The 20340-nt window shown below is 39.7% G+C and overlaps 1 protein-coding gene across 1 annotated transcript; it reads left to right on the plus strand.

Moving 5' to 3' along the window:
• The first annotated feature begins 2092 nt into the window (after positions 1 to 2092).
• Positions 2093 to 19287, plus strand: Ccdc195 (coiled-coil domain containing 195). The gene is made up of 3 exons (XM_042260464.1): positions 2093 to 2324; positions 13557 to 13782; positions 19155 to 19287. Exons 1-3 carry the CDS (start codon positions 2093 to 2095, stop codon positions 19285 to 19287), a joined length of 591 nt encoding a protein of 196 aa, XP_042116398.1.
• Positions 19288 to 20340: the final 1053 nt, after the last annotated feature.

The raw sequence follows: 20340 nt of genomic DNA on the forward strand, positions 1-20340 counted from the left end.
AAACAAGTAACAAAAAAAAATACTCTCTTAAAATAGAAGTACTCAAAAATGGGGTCCATTACAGACAAACTGTGAAACAGATCTGATCATCCAGTGGTGGTTAGACTAGGCCACCATTCGAATCCCATTTTACTTTATGGTCATTTCCATTATCCACTTGTGTACTCTCTAGAGAGCCTCATACTAGTGTTTGCTAAAATTCATTCACATTAGAATAGGAAAAAAACATGTCAGGACAGCCTACTTGTTTTCATAGACTAAGTTTTGAATAAATATATTCTAAAATTTGAACATATAAAAGGATTTATTGGTTGGGACTATATCTAGTTAGTAGAGTGTTGCTAGAGTTTTCCTGCCTTGCCCACAGTCAGGACAAATCTCTGTCACCCGCCAGTCCCACAGCCACTCAGACCCAACCAAGTAAACACAGAGACTTCTATTGCTTACAAACTGTATGGCCGTGGCAGGCTTCTTGCTAACTGTTCTTATATCTTTAATTAACCCATTTTTATAAATCTATGCCTTGCCACATGGCTGGTGGCTTACCGGCGTCTTCACATGCTGCTTGTCCTGGTGGTGGCTGCCGTGTCTCTCCCCTCAGCCTTCCGATTCCCAGCATTCTCCTCTCTCCTTGTCCCACCTACTTCCTGACTGGCAACCTATTTCTTGCCTGGTCACTGGCCATCAGTGTTTTATTTATATAGAGCAATATCCACAGCAGTAGAGTGCTTGCCAACCATTCACAAGGTCCTGGGTTCAATCCCCAGTACTGGTAATACATAAATGAATAAAAGGTAAATTTGGGGTTGGGGATTTAGCTCAGTGGTAGAGCGCTTGCCTAGCAAGCACAAGGCCCTGGGTTCGATCCTCAGCTCAAAAAAAAAAAAAAAAAAAAAAAAAGGTAAATTTGTTTGGTAAAAAAGAGCAATAAATAAAACTTGGTTCATTCATCCCTAGCTAGAGTATTGGGTCAGTCAACAAATGTCTATTAGGATGGACAGAAATTGTCAACATACAGAGGAAGAAGAAGAAAACAGTGTTCTAATCAATTTTACTCAGTTGAGAAGCTCATTTATGTTCATTGAATTTCTAAATATTGCCATTAGAGACTATGCTATTTAGGACTGTACTTTTCATTCCCAACAAAGAAACCTGTTGAGAAAATGGGTAATGAAAGCTGTAGCTGCCTTATGCCTTTCCCATTCAAGATTAATGCTCATCTGGATTTTCTCATATTTCAAAATCTCCCTGGAAAACCTCTGCCAAGAAAACATCATAAAAGCCAATAACAGCACAAATGTATCTGTATGAACAGAAACCTGCCTATCTTGAGGAAGCTATACACAATTACCATTAACACATGTCAAAGATATCCCTATAGTTAGTTGATGTGTCACCCTGTGGTTGATGTCAGCTTTTCCTAACCAACATATGTCAAAATTAGTAATTTGCCCCAAAATGCAGATCTACAGTGTATTTTACAAAGCAAAGAATTGGCCAGGCTGTGGTGGCGCATGCCTTTAATCCCAGCACTCAGGAGGAAGAGCCAGGTGAGTTCAAGGCCAGCCTGGTCTACAGAGTAAGATCCAGGACAGGCAACAAAACTACACAGAGAAACCCTGTCTCAGAAAACAAAAACAAAAACAAAGCAAAGAATTGTTCGTGTGACAGTTTTGATGTACTTGCAGCAGCTGGTGATCATGTGACTATTTGATCCCTAATGTGGCAACAGAAAAGACTGAATGGCAATCATGATGGTGAATTAACGATGGAAACAAGAAACTCTGTCCTTTACTGGGAATTTTTTTTAAATATTCCATTATCTCAGACATAAACAGCATTCTATGTCTGTTGATTGATATGAAATGAAGAATAGAAAAGTACTGTTCTGGAAAACAAAACCCAGGATGAATAAGTCATGAAGATCCTTTACCTCCTTGGACAATCTTACCCAGGTGTTGAAAGATGGTACAGGGAGGCATGAGCTCCATTGTTCAAGTGGCATATATTGTTCATGGGCAGGATGCCCCTGTCCCACTGAGTAGATTATGTATCTGGCTCATGAGAAAAGGTTGGTCTGGGAGAGGAGGTAATGGAAGCTGGCATCCAACTCATGCAGGTTATCCAAGAAATGCGGGCAGAAATCAACAGACTACAGAAAGAGAATCATGCTCTCCGTGTGAAGCTGACTTCCAATAGTCAGACAGCCTCTGGATCAGAGAGAGAATCCGAAGACGAAAGGGAAGAAGCAGTGCATGGGCAATCTCCGGGGGCCCTTCCTGGTGGTATTCCCACTGGGTCTACACCAGCTGTGCAGGAACAAGGTACCGGAGCATGTGTGGTGTTTAGAGCTATGCTTACCTTTTCAAGTATCTCCCAAATGACTGATTTGTTGGGATGCTACAATAAACTCATCATTTGATACTTGCAGTGATGGCTTTCAGCCTCTGCCTCCTAGTAGACAAACTTTGAATCCCTAGTCAAATTTTCCTTTAGGTTCTCTAAGCCATATATTATTTCAAAAACAATAAAATGATTTCTGAGTATACCAGAAAAGATAAGAACAGATATGTAAAAATCAGTCTCATTCGGAAGTTTTTTCCACCTTCACTTTAACTATATACATTCTGCAAATGTGGTGCATGTTGATTGGCTTGATCATTTATTAAACTGGAATAACTTTTTAAGTGGATTAGTTTATGGCTCAAAATCAGATAAATATGGTTCTTGATGATTTGTTACTCAGCCACTTGACTCTGGGCTCCATTCTAAACCCCTTGAATCTTCTCTGCCTGGAAGTACTGCAGTGCATGCTTCTATGCTAATGGCAGCTATTTGCAATGATAAGTAGTACCTGAATGTATGCAACAAATAACAGGCACCATCTCTTCTCCTCTTTCTACAATGTGAGCATACATTACGCACAATTCAACCCAGATAGATAGATAGATAGATAGATAGATAGATAGATAGATAGATAGACAGATAGATAGATAGACAGAGACAGGTAAATAGATAGAATATATGTATATATATATATACATATACATATATATTCATATATTACCTTAAGATGCAAGGTCAGTGTTTACCATATTTTAAAAGTCAAATATCTCATTTTTCACAGGAGAGACTTAATTCCATAATTACTTAAAAGGTAGCAATCATCAGTAAGTAACATATTCTACATTTCAGTTGTCAGTGATCATCTACAACAACATACTCAAATAAAAATGATATACATAATTAACTACTCATAGCTCTTAATCAAAGATTTCAGGCAGTGCCAATTAGACATTGGCAACAGTTTGATAGTGGAACATGTCACATCTGCTGGTTGATCTTATTAGAGATGTCTCTTTCTAGTGATGAGGGAGAGCATTTCAAAGCTGCAAATACATTCCTATCCAGATCTGAGAAATTCTGTCTACTGAATATCTGAGAAAACTACAAAGGAATAGTCTATAAGGTTAGACCTCCTTATTGGAAAACAGGAAGAAAAGATATGGATATTTGTAATACATCTTTACTACAGGTTTTCTAATTCCCTACAATGGTGACCATTTTGTACTGATTAATTCTTCGTTGTCGAGGTCAGTCTAGATGTTGTATGATCTTCAGCATCTCCATGCTCTCTAACAACCAGTTGCTGTAGCACCCACCTGTCCAACCCGGTTACAACCCACAAGTTGTCTCCAGCCAGGCAGAGTGGCATATGTCAATGACCCCAGTAAGTGAGAAGGTGAAGCAGGAGAACCATGAGTTTGAAGCTAGCCTAGGCAACACAGTGAGTTCAAGGTGAGGCTGGGTGAGAGTGAGAATCTGTCTCAAACAACAACAACAAAATGTCTCTGAGCGTTGTCAAATGCTAGCTGGTGGATAGTGCCCTCCCTAGCCATCACAAGCCACTGACTGGCTCTAAAGGTAGATAGTATTGCCTCAATTCTCTTTTCTACATTGCTCATCGAAATAACAAAGCAAGTAGAGTCTTTGTATCTTAGCACCTTACCCTAAGAGAAATACTGCACCATTCAAAGCATTACTGTTTGTACTCTCAGGACGTAAATATTATTAAGTTTGGAAGATGTTAGAGCAGTCGTAAGATCTAAACACACAGTTGGAACTGCACTTCTTCAGCATGTAAACAAGAACTTCCAGTAAAAGTATTATCATTAAGTTTGAAGACTGACTGAAATACCTGTCATGAAAAATTAAGAACCTTTTTCTAATTGTCCCAACAAAACACAAAAAAAAAAGTAATGTAAAGGTCTGCTCGAGAGTCTGGTGGGATGTCTTTGAATTATATTTGTCAGCAAATGGTCAGCCCTGAACACATGCATACAAGTGGCACTATTACAAACTGAGGCATTTGTAGTTGTGTATTAAGAAATATATATGGCCGGGCGGTGGTGGCACACGCCTTTAATCCCAGCACTTGGGAGGCAGAGGCAGGCGGATCTCTGTGAGTTCGAGGCCAGCCTGGGCTACCAAGTGAGTTCCAGGAAAGGCGCAAAGCTACATAGAGAAACCCTGTCTCGAAAAACCAAAAAAAAAAAAAAAGAAAAAAGAAATATATATGTATATACACATCCATACACATCATATATATACAGTGTATACATAACAACAATTATGAATTAATTTAATTACAAAATTAATATAACAAAAATTAATGAAAAAGGAAGCTATAAATTTCACATATTAGTCAGGAGGGCTATATGGGAAGATTTGGAGAGAGGAAAGGGAAGGGAGACGTGATGAAATTCTATCATAACCTTAAAAAAATAAAAGAAATAATTTTAAAAGATATTTGTCTTTTATGTGCTATGCTTTTGCAAGAATAAGTGACTGAACTAGGGAGAATGTGGCTCTGAGCATGAAGATATCTGGGTTAGAGTTCTGGTTTTTGGAACAGTTGTTCAGTGTTGGGCAAGTCATATCAAATTGCTGATCTTCGCACCTGTTGTACAGCAATATCATAGGAATTGCTAGCTTCCTTAAAGGGAGGCTCGTTAAGACCCAGAAATTTCCAACTTGAAATATTTCATCCCAGGCTCATTAAGACTCAGGAAGTAAACAAGTCATAAGTCTTAGGAAGTCCTTAAAACTTATGAGATCTACAAGGGTCCTCTCTCCCCAAGTAAGAACTGTTGGGGAAAGAGGAATATCCTATTTTGCTTTCTGTTGCTTTGATGAATACCATTGTCTGTGGTGATATTATGTTCCCCAATATATTGTGTACCCTAATAAACTTATCTGGGGTCAGAGAATGGAACAGCCACTAGATATAGAGGCCAGAAGATGGTGGCACACACCTTTAATCCTAGCATTCCGAAGGCAGAGATCCATCTGGATCTCTGTGAGTTCAAAGCCACACTGGAAACAGTCAGGCATGGTGACACACACCTTTAATCCCAGGAAGTGATGGCAGGAAGCAGAAAGGTATATAAGGCATGAAAACCAGGAACTAGAGTCTGTTAAGCTTTTAGACTTTTGAGCAGCAGTTCAGCTGAGATCCACTTGGATGAGGACACAGAGGCTTCCAGTTTGAGGAAGCAGGATCAGCTGGGGAATTGGCGAGGTAAGGTTAGCTGTAGCTGGTTCTGTTTCTCCAATCTTTCAGCATTCATCCCAAAACCTAGCTCCGGGTTTGTCTTTATTAATAAGATTATTTAAGATTCATGCTACAATTGTCTAAAGCAATTTGAAGAGGAAAGGGTTTATTTGGCTTACACTTCCATATTACTGTCTATCATTAAGGGAAGCCAGGACAGGAATTCAAGCAGAAACCTGGCAGCAAGAACTGAAGCAGACACTGTGAATAAATGCTGCTTATAGGCTTGCTCCCCCTGGGCTGCTCAGATACTCTCTTATACAGCCCAGGCCCACCTATTTAGGGATGGTACTGTCCACTGTGGCCCAGAGTCTCCCACATCAATCAACAATTAAGAAAATGCCCATAACCAATCTGATGAAAACCGTGACTCACTGAGATTTCTCTTCCCACATATGTCTAGGTTTGTGTCAGTTGACAGCTGAGGCTGTGATCAGAGGACTATCCACCCTGTCAAGTTGCCCACTAGTCATGCTAACAGCTAACGGTTGCAGCTTTCATGAGCCATCACCAATGCTGGGGTGGGCTTTTCACTGATCCAGCTGCCTTGGGGTCAGCCAGGCTTCTCTATGTGATCCCAATGTGCTCTTTGGTTCCACAAGATGGACTTTGATAGACTTGTTTGTTTGGGGTTTGGTTTGGGTTTGGGTCCCCTATCTGGGGTGAACAAACAGTCGTTCACATCTCCTCAGGAAAACTCACACACTACTCCCTCACATAAAATCCATGATTATATCCTGCTCTCCAGCTAAAGGTTTTTAACAAATCTAAGTTCTCTGGTGAAATATGTAGTCTTTTAAGAACAGAATCATATCATCTACCATAGAAATAATTTGGCCCTTGTATAATAAAAATGAATAAAATTGTATCATTTTCAGGAAATGAATGGAACTAGAAATCATCCATTTAAGTGAAACAAGCCAGACTCAGAAAAGCAGATACAAAGTGTTTTCAATACTATGTGGAATCTAGACCTTTAAAAAAATCATGTGATGTGGAAACAGAAGGGAGTCTGTTTAGAAAAAGGAATAGGGTCTATGGGGTGGGGGGAGACAAGCAAAAGCAAGGAACAAGTTGGATTCAATACATATGAACTTATTAGAATCTCATAAGGATTGTTTGTTTTTTTTAATAGTTCAAATTTCTCTTTTATTTTTTATTTTTTTATTTAAATTAATTAATTTATTTATTTTTCTGTTATCAGCTTGATACAGTATAAATTCTTATCTTAATAGTGAAATGTTTCATTGAGACTTGCTCAGTAATTGAGTAAAACCAAAACTTATTATAAGCCACAGTCATCCTAGGGTCCACCATGTTATATATAATAGCCTCCATGGTTCTGTGGGTTGCAGTCTGATTGTTCTTTGCTTTATATCTAGAATCCACTTATGAGTGAATACATACCATGTTTGTTCTTCTGGGTTTGCGTTACCTTACTCAGGATGACTTTTTCTAGTTCCATCCATTTGCCTACAAATTTCATGCTGTCATTGTTTTTCTCTGCTGAGTAGTACTCCATTGTGTATATGTACTACATTTTCTTAATCCATTCTTCAGTTGGCGGGCATCTAGGTTGTATCCAGGTTCTGGCTATTACAAATAGTGCTGCTATGAACATAGTTGAGCATGTATCTTTGTGGTATGATTGTGCATTCCTTGGGTATATGCCCAAGAATGGTATGACTGGGTCTTGAGGTAGTTTGATTCCTAATTTTCTGAGAAACAACCATACTGATTTCCACAGTGGTTGTACAAGTTTGCATTCCCACCAACAGTGGAGGAGTGTTCCCTTTGTTCCGCATCCTCTCCAACATAGACTGTCATTAGTGTTTTTGATCACAGCCATTCTGACAGGTGTAAGGTGGTATCTCAGTCATTTTGATTTGCATTTCTCTGATGACTAAGGATGTTCAGCATTTCCTTAAATGTCTTTCAGCCATTTGTGATTCTTCTTTTGTGAATTCTCTGTTTAGCTCTTTAGCCCATTTTTTAATTGGATTGTTCAGTATTTTGATGTTTAGTTTCTTAAGTTCTTTATATACTGTGGAGATCAATCCTCTGTCAGATGTGGGGTTGTTGAAGATCTTTTCCCATTCTATAGGCTGTCTTTTTGTCTTATTGGCCATGTCTTTTGCCCTGCAAAAGCTTCCCAGTTTCAAGAGGTCCCATTTTCAAGAAGAAAAAGAGGGACCAAGAGGTCCCAGTTTCAACAAAGTAATGTATGGTAACTGCTTCTTCAAGTATGTTTGAGAACATGTCGCCCAGACACCTTGGAGATTAAGGATAACCCTGATGGTTACTGACCTCCATTTGTTAACAGTAGCATGCCAGCTAAGCCTTTTCATTTTCACAATCCTCTTCAAGCTGGTGTAGTACCTACTTTACAGGAGTGGCTCTGTGCAACACTTATTGTCCTCCTGAAATTCATTTAGCTGACTTTGAAGATACCTTAAAATTTATGAGCATGAATGTAGCCATTATGAGACCATTAGTTATGCTCCTTGTGAGCTGCCTGTTTTTTCTTTATGGTTCTTAGTTGTTGTTTGTTTGTTTGTTTGTTTGTTTGTTTGTTTGTTTGTTTTTAGAGACAGGGTTTCTCTGTGTAGCTTTACACCTTTCCTTGAACTCACTTGGTAGTCCAGGCTGGCCTCGAACTCACAGAGATCTGCCTGGCTCTGCCTCCCAAGTACTGGAATTAAAGGCGTGTGCCACCACTGCCCGGCGTTAGTTGTTCTTTTGCAGAGCTGCCAGCTTAAGTCATGCTGGGATCAAGAAAAATGGGCCTTGGCGGTTTGTCTTCCTGGAGTTGTATCCATGCCAGTGGATGCCCACACACTCCAGAAGAGAATTTGACATTGTTACTGCCATTGTTGCTGTTATAGCAGAGGCAGCCACAACTGATACTGTTTCTGGGATTACCATTTCATAATTGCTTACTACAGCTAGCACAGTGGAGACCCTGGCAACAAAAGTAACTACCACAGTTAGTTAATCTTTCATTCTATTGGGCATGATAAATTTAATTCAGTAGTTATATACATCTCGATTGGCTTTGAAAATTATAAATTTATAAACTCAAATTCCATTTACTTTTGGGATACCATCTTACAAAGACTCCAATTTGCAGTAAGGCTCGTTAAGGAAGGGAATGGCTCAGTTGCCTTTAGCCTACTGGCTATGGGTGGGTTAGGACTTCTGTTGGTCTTTTCTGTGTCAAACACACAGATTGCAAGCCCAGTGCCACTTTGAGATCTTTGGCAGCAGTTAACTCTACAGCTCACACGTGATTGAGTCTGTATGATAATGAGTATTCAGAGACGGGTAATACCTAGGGGGTGTTCACCAACCTAAGACAGAGCACCTGTGTGGCCCGGGCAGGCGTCTCCATGACAGGTAAGGTGACCTGCTGACGTCCCATACAACCTAAGTCAGAAGCTCATTTTTTAGTAAAAGGGGGACCTGTAGGGCCCTGCCCCCATTTTGGGTAACTGTTGCCTTGCTTGCTGACTTTGACCTTGATATCCTCCCTATGCTAATTCCCTGCTGGGTTCCACTCTCCTGAATGCTTAAGGTAAGTTCCTTGTCTGTGTATCCTGCATAATGGGCATTAACAGCTTAGATGCAAGATTGTAAAACATCGGTAGTGAACTTCTGCCCTCTGAGGTTCTCCCATTGTACTGTAAGCCTGTATTTAAGATCTCCCTCCTTCAATAAAGGACATTCGGCATTAACAAAAAAAAAAAAAAAAAAAGCTGGGTGGTGGTGGCTCACACCTTTAATCCCAGCACTTGGGAGGCAGAGGCAGGCGGATCTCTGTGAGTCGAGGCCAGCCTGGGCTACAGAGTGAGTTCCAGGACAGGCTCCAAAGCTACACAGAGAAACCCTGTCTCAAAAAACCAAAAAAAAAAAAAAAAAAAAATGAAACTCATTTTTTTTTTTTTTTTTTTTTTTTTTTTTTTTTTTGGTTTTTCGAGACAGGGTTTCTCTGTGTAGCTTTGCGCCTTTCCTGGAGCTCACTTGGTAGCCCAGGCTGGCCTCGAACTCACAGAGATCCGCCTGGCTCTGCCTCCCGAGTGCTGGGATTAAAGGCGTGCACCACCACCGCCCGGCGAAACTCATTATTTTGAACACTGAGTACACGATTTTTTTTTTTTAAAGTATTGAGACTTGAGAGACAGTTCAGTTGTAAAGTGCTTGCCTTGTAAGCCAGACGACCAGAGTTCAAGCCCTGGAATCTATGTAAAAAAAAGTCTCGTGTGGTGGAGTGCATTGTAAAACCAGCACTGGAGAGACTGTGGCAGGTCTGTGGGGCTCGTTGCCCAGCAAGCCTAGCTCACCTGGTGAGTTCTAGCCTGTCAGAAAGAAAGAGAGAGAGAGAGGGAGGGAGGCAGGAAGGAAGATAGGGAGGGAGGGGAGAGAAACAGATGGACAGCATCTGAGGAACAATACCCAAGATCATTCTTTGGCCTCCATATGTACACACACACACACACGTACATATACACATACACATGTACATATACATACACATACAGCCACACATGTGCACATACATGCACACACACACACACACACACACACACACACACATATACACAAACACACACACACACACACATACCACAAATTGTGGAAAAAGTCAGTTACACCAGATATCTTCCAAGGCCTCTTCCAACAGTAAAATTCTTGTTTCTATGAATGTGCTAACGTATATTCGACTCACCTGTACTATAAGGAGAGTGACAGACCTTATCTCATAGGCTCTGAAAGGATTAAATAAAACAATACAACCAAGATCAACGTGAATTTTTCAGTGATGGCCATCAGAAAAACAGTAGCTATGCCAAGAAAATATTACTACTTGACTTGCATACAAGTTTTTATTGGAGGTTTTCATGATACATTGCCAACATCATTTGAAATTCAAACTTGCAACTGGACCCTAGAAATGTATTACAAAGGAATCTTGGAGTTCATCCCATAAAAATCCCTTTATTTTAACAGATAAGACTATAAAACGCAAAACATTTAAGAAAGCAACATCCCCAATACATCTTTGAAAACAGAATCTTACAAAACTACCCTTGATAACTAGATATCATAAAACAGAAATATATGCCTTTCTTCAAGACAGGAATCAACGCACAGGACCTGCAAACAAATCACTGGGAACCACAAGTTCTTCCAAATGTTGTGTGATAGATACAGTGATAGAAAACAAAGGAGACCTTTTATGAGTTAGAGTCAGCTTCTTCTTTGGTTGCCTGAGGTCAAGAACTGAGCTACAACTCGGGGGTATACTTGTTGGCTGATAAACAATGTATATCACATAATGAGTCTACAGAGTGCCTACTCAGAATGAATTCTCCTTGAATAAAACATGTTTGCAGAAACATCTGCATTGCATGGGTTTTGATGGATACAAAAATCTTTTTTTTATGTTTTTTTTTTTCAAGATAGGGTTTCTCTGTGTAGCTTTGGAGCCTGTCCTGGAACTCGCTCTGTAGACCAGGCTAACCTTGAACTCATAGAGATCCGCCTGGCTCTGTCTCCCAAGTGCTGGAATTCAAGGCGTGCACCACCACCACTGCCCGGTGGATATAAAAATCTAACCAGCACTTTTGAGAATGCCTCCTTGTCCTTTCTGCTCTGTGCAGCCTCACATCGTGGCTACTATGAGTGTTATAATTTACAATGAGGAGGATGAAAGAAAAATCTCAGGGAACTCCCAGCACTGCAGGGTCCTAATTCTTTTCAATCTACTCATATCCTTTACTGGCAAGTAAACTGCATTTGGCAGTGAGCTTTGAAATTGGACTAATGATCCTGTGATGCTGTGTTGAATATTTCTTCCCTTGTGTTGAAAAGGAAAAAAAAAAAAAAGGATAATTTGTGACCGAGGAGATGAGCAAATAGCTTATTTGGTAATCGATCCCATATTAAGTGTAGGTCTCAAATAAAAATAAATTCAATTTTGCTATCATCAGCATAATTTCCCCTGTGGTTCCCTAGGACTTGGGATGGATAGATAGTTTTCTAATTCTTTTGAACAGAAACTTTTATGTTTCTGTTTCAAAAACTGGTTGTGACACAATTACATATGGTATTCACAACAGCTCTTGGAAGAACTTAAAGACAATTTATGAACAGCATTTATAGTTAATCATGTCAGATAAATTTGCACATATCTGCCTTAAACTCTTACCTAAAAATGCATCTTCTCATCTTGTAAACTATGCAAGGCCAGGTCAGCCTCCACTTTTTTGCAATGTCATAACTCTGTCTTCTTCCTGCAATGGCACGTGGCAAATTTAAATCAGTAATTGTGGTTCTGGCATTCTCAAAACATAAACCCATTGCATAGCTTTTATGTTTTTACATTTCTGGGCTAGCTAATAACAAAGTCATAACAAGCAACATAGCAGAAAGTGCCTTGAAAAATGAAAATCAACACATGAGGTAAATGCTTAGGTGACAACTGATATCCAAGCAGAAGTCAAATGACCAGCCTCAAGTCACCGAGTTAAGAGGGACTCAAAGAAATCAAGACGACTCCATAAAATAAAGTTCTTTGAACCACAGTTCTCAGTTTCAAAAAAAAAAAAAGATTTTGTTTACTTCAAGGGAAGTAATGTATTGGAAAACAGGACAGAAATTGAACTGCAAGTCCTCAGGAACTAAAGCCATCTATTTGCCATCAGGAAGAAACACTCAGTTGCCCATATAAAGCACTTCTGCTTGCTTCCATGTTGTCTTGTTCTTATATCTCAGTGAGCTGTCTCCTGTTGACCAAATAAAGCCAAGTCATGCAACCACAGGCCAGTTAGGAACCACCAGCTGAATTACTGTGGCCATCCAGGTGACCAACAACAGTGAATGAACCCATTTTTCTGGAGTCTAGGGTGAGGAGACCTTCAAGAATTTCTATCTCTAGAAGTTCCACGATATCCCTATTTTAAGGACTTGTTTTATAATTTGTTTGTATCTGAGCCTCTGTTCATTTTATTTTTTTTTTTATTTATTTATTTATTTTTTTTTTGGTTTTTCGAGACAGGGTTTCTCTGCGTAGTTTTGCGCCTTTCCTGGAGCTCACTTGGTAGCCCAGGCTGGCCTTGAACTCACAGCGATCCGCCTGGCTCTGCCTCCCGAGTGCTGGGATTAAAGGCGTGCGCCACCACCGCCCGGCTCATTTTATATTTAAAATTCTACTTACTATTTAACAGTATATATTTATGAAGTAAACCATGATGAATTTTATACAATTTTACAGACATGATGCTTAATATTGTCAGTATAATTAGTATTTATATCTCATGAAACACATTTTCAGTTTTATTAACACATAATAATTGTACATGTTTATGGGGTATAGCATGATATATCTATATATATATATGTGTGTATATATATATATATATATTATGTACACTGATCAAGTTAGGACAATTACCATTTCTGGATATTCATTATTACTGCATGTTTGAAGCATTTGGGCTCCTCACAGTGTTCTAGTTAACCATAAAATTCTACAATAATCTATTATGAACTAATTCTATGTTCCTGAAGCGTTTTCTCTGACCACACAGTCAAATGACCTCATCTCCTCTTCCATATGTCTCTATCCCTTGCTTTCATCAGTTTTGTCTTCCTGGAATCTGTCATCATCTGAATTACATCATGTGTTGCTTGCTTATGGTGTGTTTTCTACATAAGCCACACACCGTAAGCTCTATGCACGCAACATTTTCATGATGTCCACTACCTCCTCTCTTGAAAAAGTGTCCAGCATGTGGCTATGATCAGCTAATACTTGTAACACAAATCAGCAAATAGGTATCTTTTTTCAACATCAACCAAGTATGATCAACATAATTTTTCATCTCTAAGTCTGGTTAAGGGTAGAGTATTTTTCAACTTGAATTTTGTGCTTCCTGTACAGGCAATGTCATGATTGTTAGACGCTACTCCATTTCTCCATCAGCTCACTCATGTGCAGCAAGTGACCCCTGGAAAGCTAGAAACAGACTTCCAAACATCACTGGAACATCATCGGCACATTCTGCAACTAGAAATCAAGACAATGAAGAAAAGACATTGACTGCAAATGGTTACAACAGCAATAGCTCTAGCCAGAGAGCATCTTCTGATCACAGTTTTGTTTGCAGGTAATGCTCACTGTGCCTCTGGTTAATTTACAGGCACCGACTGAGGGATCATCAAGCATCCTTCTAAACAAGTCAGGATGTAATCACTGGAGGTAACAAAACCAGGGAACAAATAATTTCCATCTCATTGATGCCCATCTGGGGAATTAAAAGAACAACTTTTAATGAGGTCAAATGGCACCTTCCAACAGATGTCTGTAATGAGCAGAAAACTTAGTCTTTATTTCTTCCTCAAGCATTAATCATACTCTGAACCAAGTACTAACACAAGACGTTGCACAATAGGCCATTAGATGATGAAGAGGACACACAGGCAAACTGACCACTCAATAGTATAGTATGTCTCAGGGTGAAGAAAAGCTACTTTAGGAGCTAAACACACAATTCTTTTCAGAAAGAGAAAGTTCCTCATGAAGGCAAACGTCTTCAAGGGATTTGGGAGAAGATTAAAAGAATAAACTGTTTAGGCATAGTCCCAAAGCTCCAAGAGCCAAAGCAAAAGTGCCCCAAAACACACAAGTTGGTATTTAAAGAATGTCCTGACTTTTTATAAAGTGTCCCCCACAGTCCTATATGTTGTACACTTGGTATCCCAGATTGTGGCACTATTTAGGAAGGCTGTGGAAACTAAAAGATGGAACCTAGCTGGAGGAAGTGAATCACTGGGGTCAGTTCCTCGTCTCTTCCTGTAAGTTCTCTTTGGTCTACTTGCTGGGACGTGAACAGCTGTCCCTTGTCATACACCCCTGCCACCAAGATGTCCTACCCATGTAAATGTATAAACTGAGGGCATCACCACTCCAAGGTATGGTTGCCGAAAAGGTTTTTATTGTAGATATGAGGGAAGATACAGCCAGAGGTGTCTGCCTGAGTCCAGAGCAGGGGGAGAAACTATTAGATTGAACATGGCCAGCAGACTGGACTGGGCCGTAAGGGAGGATGGGGAGAGTGGGAGAGAAAGACAAAGGGTGACAAAAAGAGAGGGGCAAGAGAGAGGGGACCAAGACAAGAAGACAAAAAAGAGGGTGTACAGCTGATATAGTATAAGGGAATGAGATGCTGGAGGAGGGGAGACTCTAAGTTAGAAAAATCTAGAGCAGGGGCAAGGTAAGAACTGAGAAGAACCACAGGTACTTGTGGGACTGAGGAAGCCTAGAGGTCAGCATGTGCTTCGCTATGCTAATTGGCACCACAGATAGTGTAAGGAAATGGCATCTTTGGGAGAGGGAAATAGGTGCTGGAATTTGGGGAAGTGAAACTTTTCTTTGAACCTGACGGTAAAGATGTTCTGCCCACCAACACTTGACAAGAACCTATGGACTTAAACCCTCTAATAACTGTGAATCAAAATATATCTTGCTCCCTTAAGTTGTTTCTGTCACTTATTTGGGTTTTAGCTACAAAAAGTAAATAGTAGGAGTTGGGAGAAGCCTAAGAAGTAGAGGAAGTTGAAACAACTGACCGAGAAGCTTGGGGTCTTGAGGATGAAATACAGCTAGCAGTCACTGCATGGGTAGAGTCAAGGGCCCCTCCAGAGCAAGAGTGTCTACTATAAAGTCTACCACTCAGGAGTATGACTTCCCCCAGCTCTTCCGTCCTGCCCCCAGTAAAGCTCTGACTCTGGCCATGTCTCTACACATCTGTCTTGCATGAGTCAAGTAGAAAAATAAAGAAAAGGGAGTATGGGTTTCGTGACTGGCTTATCACAGTGAGGGGGGTGCAGTATTGCTGAAAGAATACATGAGTCACAGCATTTAGTGGTGGCAGGAAATCAAATCAAGAAATAACCACACGCCTGCACGAATTCTTCTAAGTATTGGAAAGAGTGCAGACTTCCCACTGGGTGTGGGATGCAGAGGCCAAGGCACTTCAATTTCAAAAGACAGAATGAAAATGGTGTGTCGCCTGTACAAAGTTCCACTAGAGAACAGAAAGTTACCCTGAGTCATAAAGATGGTTGGATTTAGTCAGACAAAGAAAAGTGGAAAAGTTAGACCCCATAGAACAATAAAAGGCATAAACTTGGAGATAGCACAACTTAGGGAAAAACTGTAGGAGTTGGAAAAAATGAAGGTGGACAGCCAACGGAATACATCATGGAGGACTCTGGGGAGAAGCTATGCAATACTTACTACCTTGCCCCCTTAATTATTGAAAATCTGGTTTTGAGAAATGTCTTGAAAATTTTAAAGACACAGGTCCTCAGTGATTACAAACACCAGTGAATTCATCAATGAGAGTTTAGTAAGGGGAAGGTCTTTTGTGTCTGCCCTCCATCCTCCCTAGGGGTAAATGTCATCATGAGTTCGGTTTTGATCCTTTCTGTCTATGGTTCTCTACTTTTGCTACACTCCTATCCACCATTCAACGAATGTGCCCTGAGGTATATCACCTTCTGGACAGGATTTTGGGCCCTGCTACACAGTAGGGAACAACTGTCAAAAATCCCTTTTGGAGTGTGTTTCTTCAGAAAACATAATTGATGAACAAAAATGCATAAACTATATATTATGTTAGCAACTACAGAGGGAAATAAGACAATAAAAGGAAGTGAAGGGTTGTAAGAGTGACCATTGCTAAAACGCTTGGTACTGTAGCCAAAACCAGGGAAGGGAGAAAGGGAATGAGCCCAAAGTATCTGAGAGGAGAACTCCCCAGGTGTTGAGAATAGCTGGATGCAAAAGTCCCAGTTAGGGGGATCAAAACTGCTGTGTTTCAGGAAGAGGTAACAGGATGAGCAAGCTCAAGGAAGAAGCTTAGCATGGCCAAGTACTCTCTTGCTTAATCTGATCCTTTTTTTTTAACAGATTATGTAGAAAGCTCTATTGTGAAAAGGCTGACGAGAATAGCAAAATAAGAAGAGCAGACTTCAGACTATAAAGTCACTGTAGATAGGGTTTCTAGATGCATCTCACAGTTGGAGACAGATAAGTCTGTTAACAAGTCAGACATGGGATATGGAAACAGGAGGTACACATTAAACAGTTGAGTTCCTGCGACCATGTATCTTCAGAGAAGAGGAGGAAAGAAAGATAGATAGAGATGGGCTATTTTCTTTTAATAATGCAAATTAACTTATACCATATACACATATGTAGTATATGCAAATACACACACATATGTATGTATATATGTATGTATGCATATATAACATTCGGTGCTTTTACAAAACTAGTTGATTATTATTCATTGCAAAAAAAATAATAAAAGGTAAAAGCATATAACTTGACCATTATAAAATATACTTGCAAAAATTTTTAAGTAAAATATGCCTGTACTGTACAAAGTATATTTTATACTTTGGCGTATACAGAAGGAAAACTGTTGATTACCTTACTAGCTGAATGAATGACTACTCTCTAGATTTTGATGGCTATCTTGTATCTATATATTTTGAAATTATATAATGACTGTTAGAATATTTAATTTTTGAACTTAAGAGGATCCATGGTGCTGAGCATTACAGTACTATTAGCTTTCCCATTTCAATTTGTTATAACAGTTTGGGGAGCCAGCCAATGTTTACAAAGTATTGTCTTTCTGAACCAAAACGGTTTCCAGCTTCCAAGCTGCCAGCTAATAAACTCTGGAGAACAGAAACCAGTTTGAATTACAAGTTAGTTAAATCTGAACTATTGAGTGTGGGGTTGTATTAAAAGAAGTGTGGGGTTGGCTTAAAAACAACATCTGGAATGGCACAAAAATCTTCTAGTGACAGACAATCACTTAATAAGAATTAATATATTTTATTATAGTTCTTTTAACTCTATCTCTTACATACTCAGGAATTAACTGGTAAAATGGAAGGTCATCATCCTTCTGATTTGGAAAGTTCACTTCCTTTCTTGCAACTTTCAGGGTTTTACAAAGATAAATTGAGGACCAACTTTTTTGTAGCTGGATTTTTAATATCAGACATTAAGCCTAATTTGCTTGTGATATTTTCCATTATTATACCATGAAAGTAATCCTTCTTCAGAACAATGCTTCAATCAACGTGCCTAAGAACCCAAGCTTTCCAAAATGAAAGTTGGAAATTTTAATTTTACTTTGATATGGAAACTCAATCTTTTCTTTCTATGTTTAAAGGATAAGTAATTTCAGGTTGTTAATAAAATTAAGGAATTGGGTCCAGGTAGACAATGAAAAGCAAAAATAAAGATGTTGTTTTATTGAATTTACTGGTTGGAGGGCCATTGACTAATCTCATAGGCACTTATTGCCAAATTCAATGATCTGAGTTCCATCCTCAGAACCCCCAAGGTTGAAGGAGAACACAGAGTCCCAAGTTGTCCTCTGGCCTCCACATGTGTCCCATGGCATACAAATGCATATATATGTACACACAGACACAAATATATACAATAAATAAATGTAATAATTTTTACTTAAATTTATTGATTTGAAAAAACAGACCTATCCTAATAAAAATAATCTGTACTTTTCCACATTGGTGTGGTTAGGAAGGGCAGCCTTTGGAATGAGATGGCTAAAATCCTAGCTTCGTCACTTTCGAATAGTGTGTTCTTGGAAAGAGTTATTAATGTGTCATTTGCCACAGTCTATTCTTTGGTGCAATGGGAGTCATTACAGCAGTTACCTCACAGTGTTTGTGGAGCACAGGGAAATAGTTGAGTGTGCAGGTCATGAACTGGCAGCGGTGGTTACTATTTTATCGATCCTAGCCCATGGAAGCCCTGGTCCACCTTCTTCCCAAGGGAAGGTGCAGATGTGTTCTGAGATGCAGGCCCTGAAATGCCATTCTGTGAAACTCCACCCTTAACCACCACAAAAGCAAACAACAGTGAAGACAAGGCAATCCTTTCAAACACTGCTCTTTAGACTGAGTCTTTAGAGAAATTTCTCCTGGGGAAGGTCAGAAACCTACATAAAACTGGGTGGGGGGGAGGTAAAAGGAGAAGGGAGCTAAATGGAGGGATCCTGTCCCTCAAATGACACCAGCTGTTGCTCTTTTCCCTTGTCCCTTTTGTGGTTAACACACAATGGACATTCTGTGATCTCAGAGTCAAAAGAAGTAGATTGATCTGTAGTTAATATGTGCTTCCACAGTTGGATATGTCTGGCATAATTAAACCACAGAACTGTGAGACTCTGCCTAAAACAGCATGATATTCAACATGACTTTACGTTTTTGTCAGCATTATACACAGGGCTTAATTAAAAAGCCAGTTCCAATATATATTCTCACGTTATTATTAAGCAACTAAGAAAATAAGTATTATGATACATTGAAATGAACTTTTAACACTGCAGGCAGTATTCAATGACTGGAAAAACAGAAAATGTTACGTATTAAGTTTCACTAAAATGTCTTTTTTTTCTCTCTCTCTCTCTTAATTTGTTCCATGTAGGGAGAAGACAAAGACAGTCAGTTTCCAGTTACCTAGGGATGGGTCATCAGTTCCCCAAAATTTGCATCCTTTGAAGTACTCAACAAATCAGACCACAGACCAGCTAAGCATCATTGCAGAAAAAGATGTGTGAAATGAGGAGTAGATGCCCAGGAGACTGGCACAGCACAGTCTGTGTTGGTGACCTTCCTAAGGAAGAATTCGGCCCAAATGTCCAGTAAGGCACACAAAACCTCAGGATTCCACTACTGAGTCCAGGAGTAGGAATGATCGTGTTGTCTTGTTGCTGAATGTGAAGGGCAAGTGTGTGTGCAGTGTTTAGCAGGTGACACTAGAACTTGTGTGTGCTGAGTGTGCAGCACTGCACTGTGTACCATCTGGAAACACTACCAGGTCACTTCCCAGATGAGGTCCCAGCAAACCTAGAAAAACTATTTTGGTTCATGGCAAAAAGGAGGAGGAGGAGAAGAGGAGGAGAAGGAGGAGGAGGAGGAGGAGGAGGAGGAGGAGGAGGAGGAGGAGGAGGAGGAGGAGGAGGAGGAGGAGGAGGAGAAGAAGAAGAAGAAGAAGAAGAAGAAGAAGAAGAAGAAGAAGAAGAAGAAGAAGAAGAAGAAGAAGAAGAAGAAGAAGAAGAAGAAAGTCATGGAGATCCTTACAATTCTTGCTGTATTGATAGCTCATTGTTACTAGCCGATTTCTTCTGTGATAGATACTCGTTGATTAGCAGTAGCCAGTCACTGGCATGTGAGCGCAAGCAAATACCCCAAAATACACTATGGACTCAGAACCACCATAGGCAAAGACACCACAGCTGCTTATGAAGAGAAAAGAAATTCAAATCATTATCACTCAAGGGTCTGAAATTCTCAGAGCACCCCAACTCCTGAGCTTTTGGTCAATAGACTCTCTCTTGTTCTTGTTTATAATAACTTTATTTATAAAAACACATGTCATTTTTCAAACAAAGATTTTGTTTTAAAATTGGCAGTGTTAAAATGCAGATCCATAGGCCCTGACTCAGATCTACTGGATGGGTAGAAAACGGAAAGGAGGTTGGAAGTTTTCCTTCTTAAATAAGTATTCCAGGGGGATTTCTGTTGTAACACTGTTGTTGTTAACACCTAAGACAGAGAGGCCCATGGTTCTCCAGTTCCAGCAGCGTGTTGAAGGAGAAGCAATAGCCAGG

The sequence above is a fragment of the Peromyscus maniculatus genome, chromosome 13 (genome assembly GCF_049852395.1).
Source record: "Peromyscus maniculatus bairdii isolate BWxNUB_F1_BW_parent chromosome 13, HU_Pman_BW_mat_3.1, whole genome shotgun sequence".
NCBI lineage: Eukaryota > Metazoa > Chordata > Mammalia > Rodentia > Cricetidae > Peromyscus > Peromyscus maniculatus.

Excerpts from the sequence above, each read along its gene's own strand:
- Ccdc195 (XM_042260464.1), top strand. The coding sequence starts at position 2,093 with ATGGAAGCTGGCATCCAACTCATGCAGGTTATCCAAGAAATGCGGGCA. Across the intron at positions 2,325-13,556 it reads ACCAGCTGTGCAGGAACAAG|GCAATGTCATGATTGTTAGA; the intron begins GTACCGGAGCAT and ends CTTCCTGTACAG. Across the intron at positions 13,783-19,154 it reads GATCACAGTTTTGTTTGCAG|GGAGAAGACAAAGACAGTCA; the intron begins GTAATGCTCACT and ends TGTTCCATGTAG.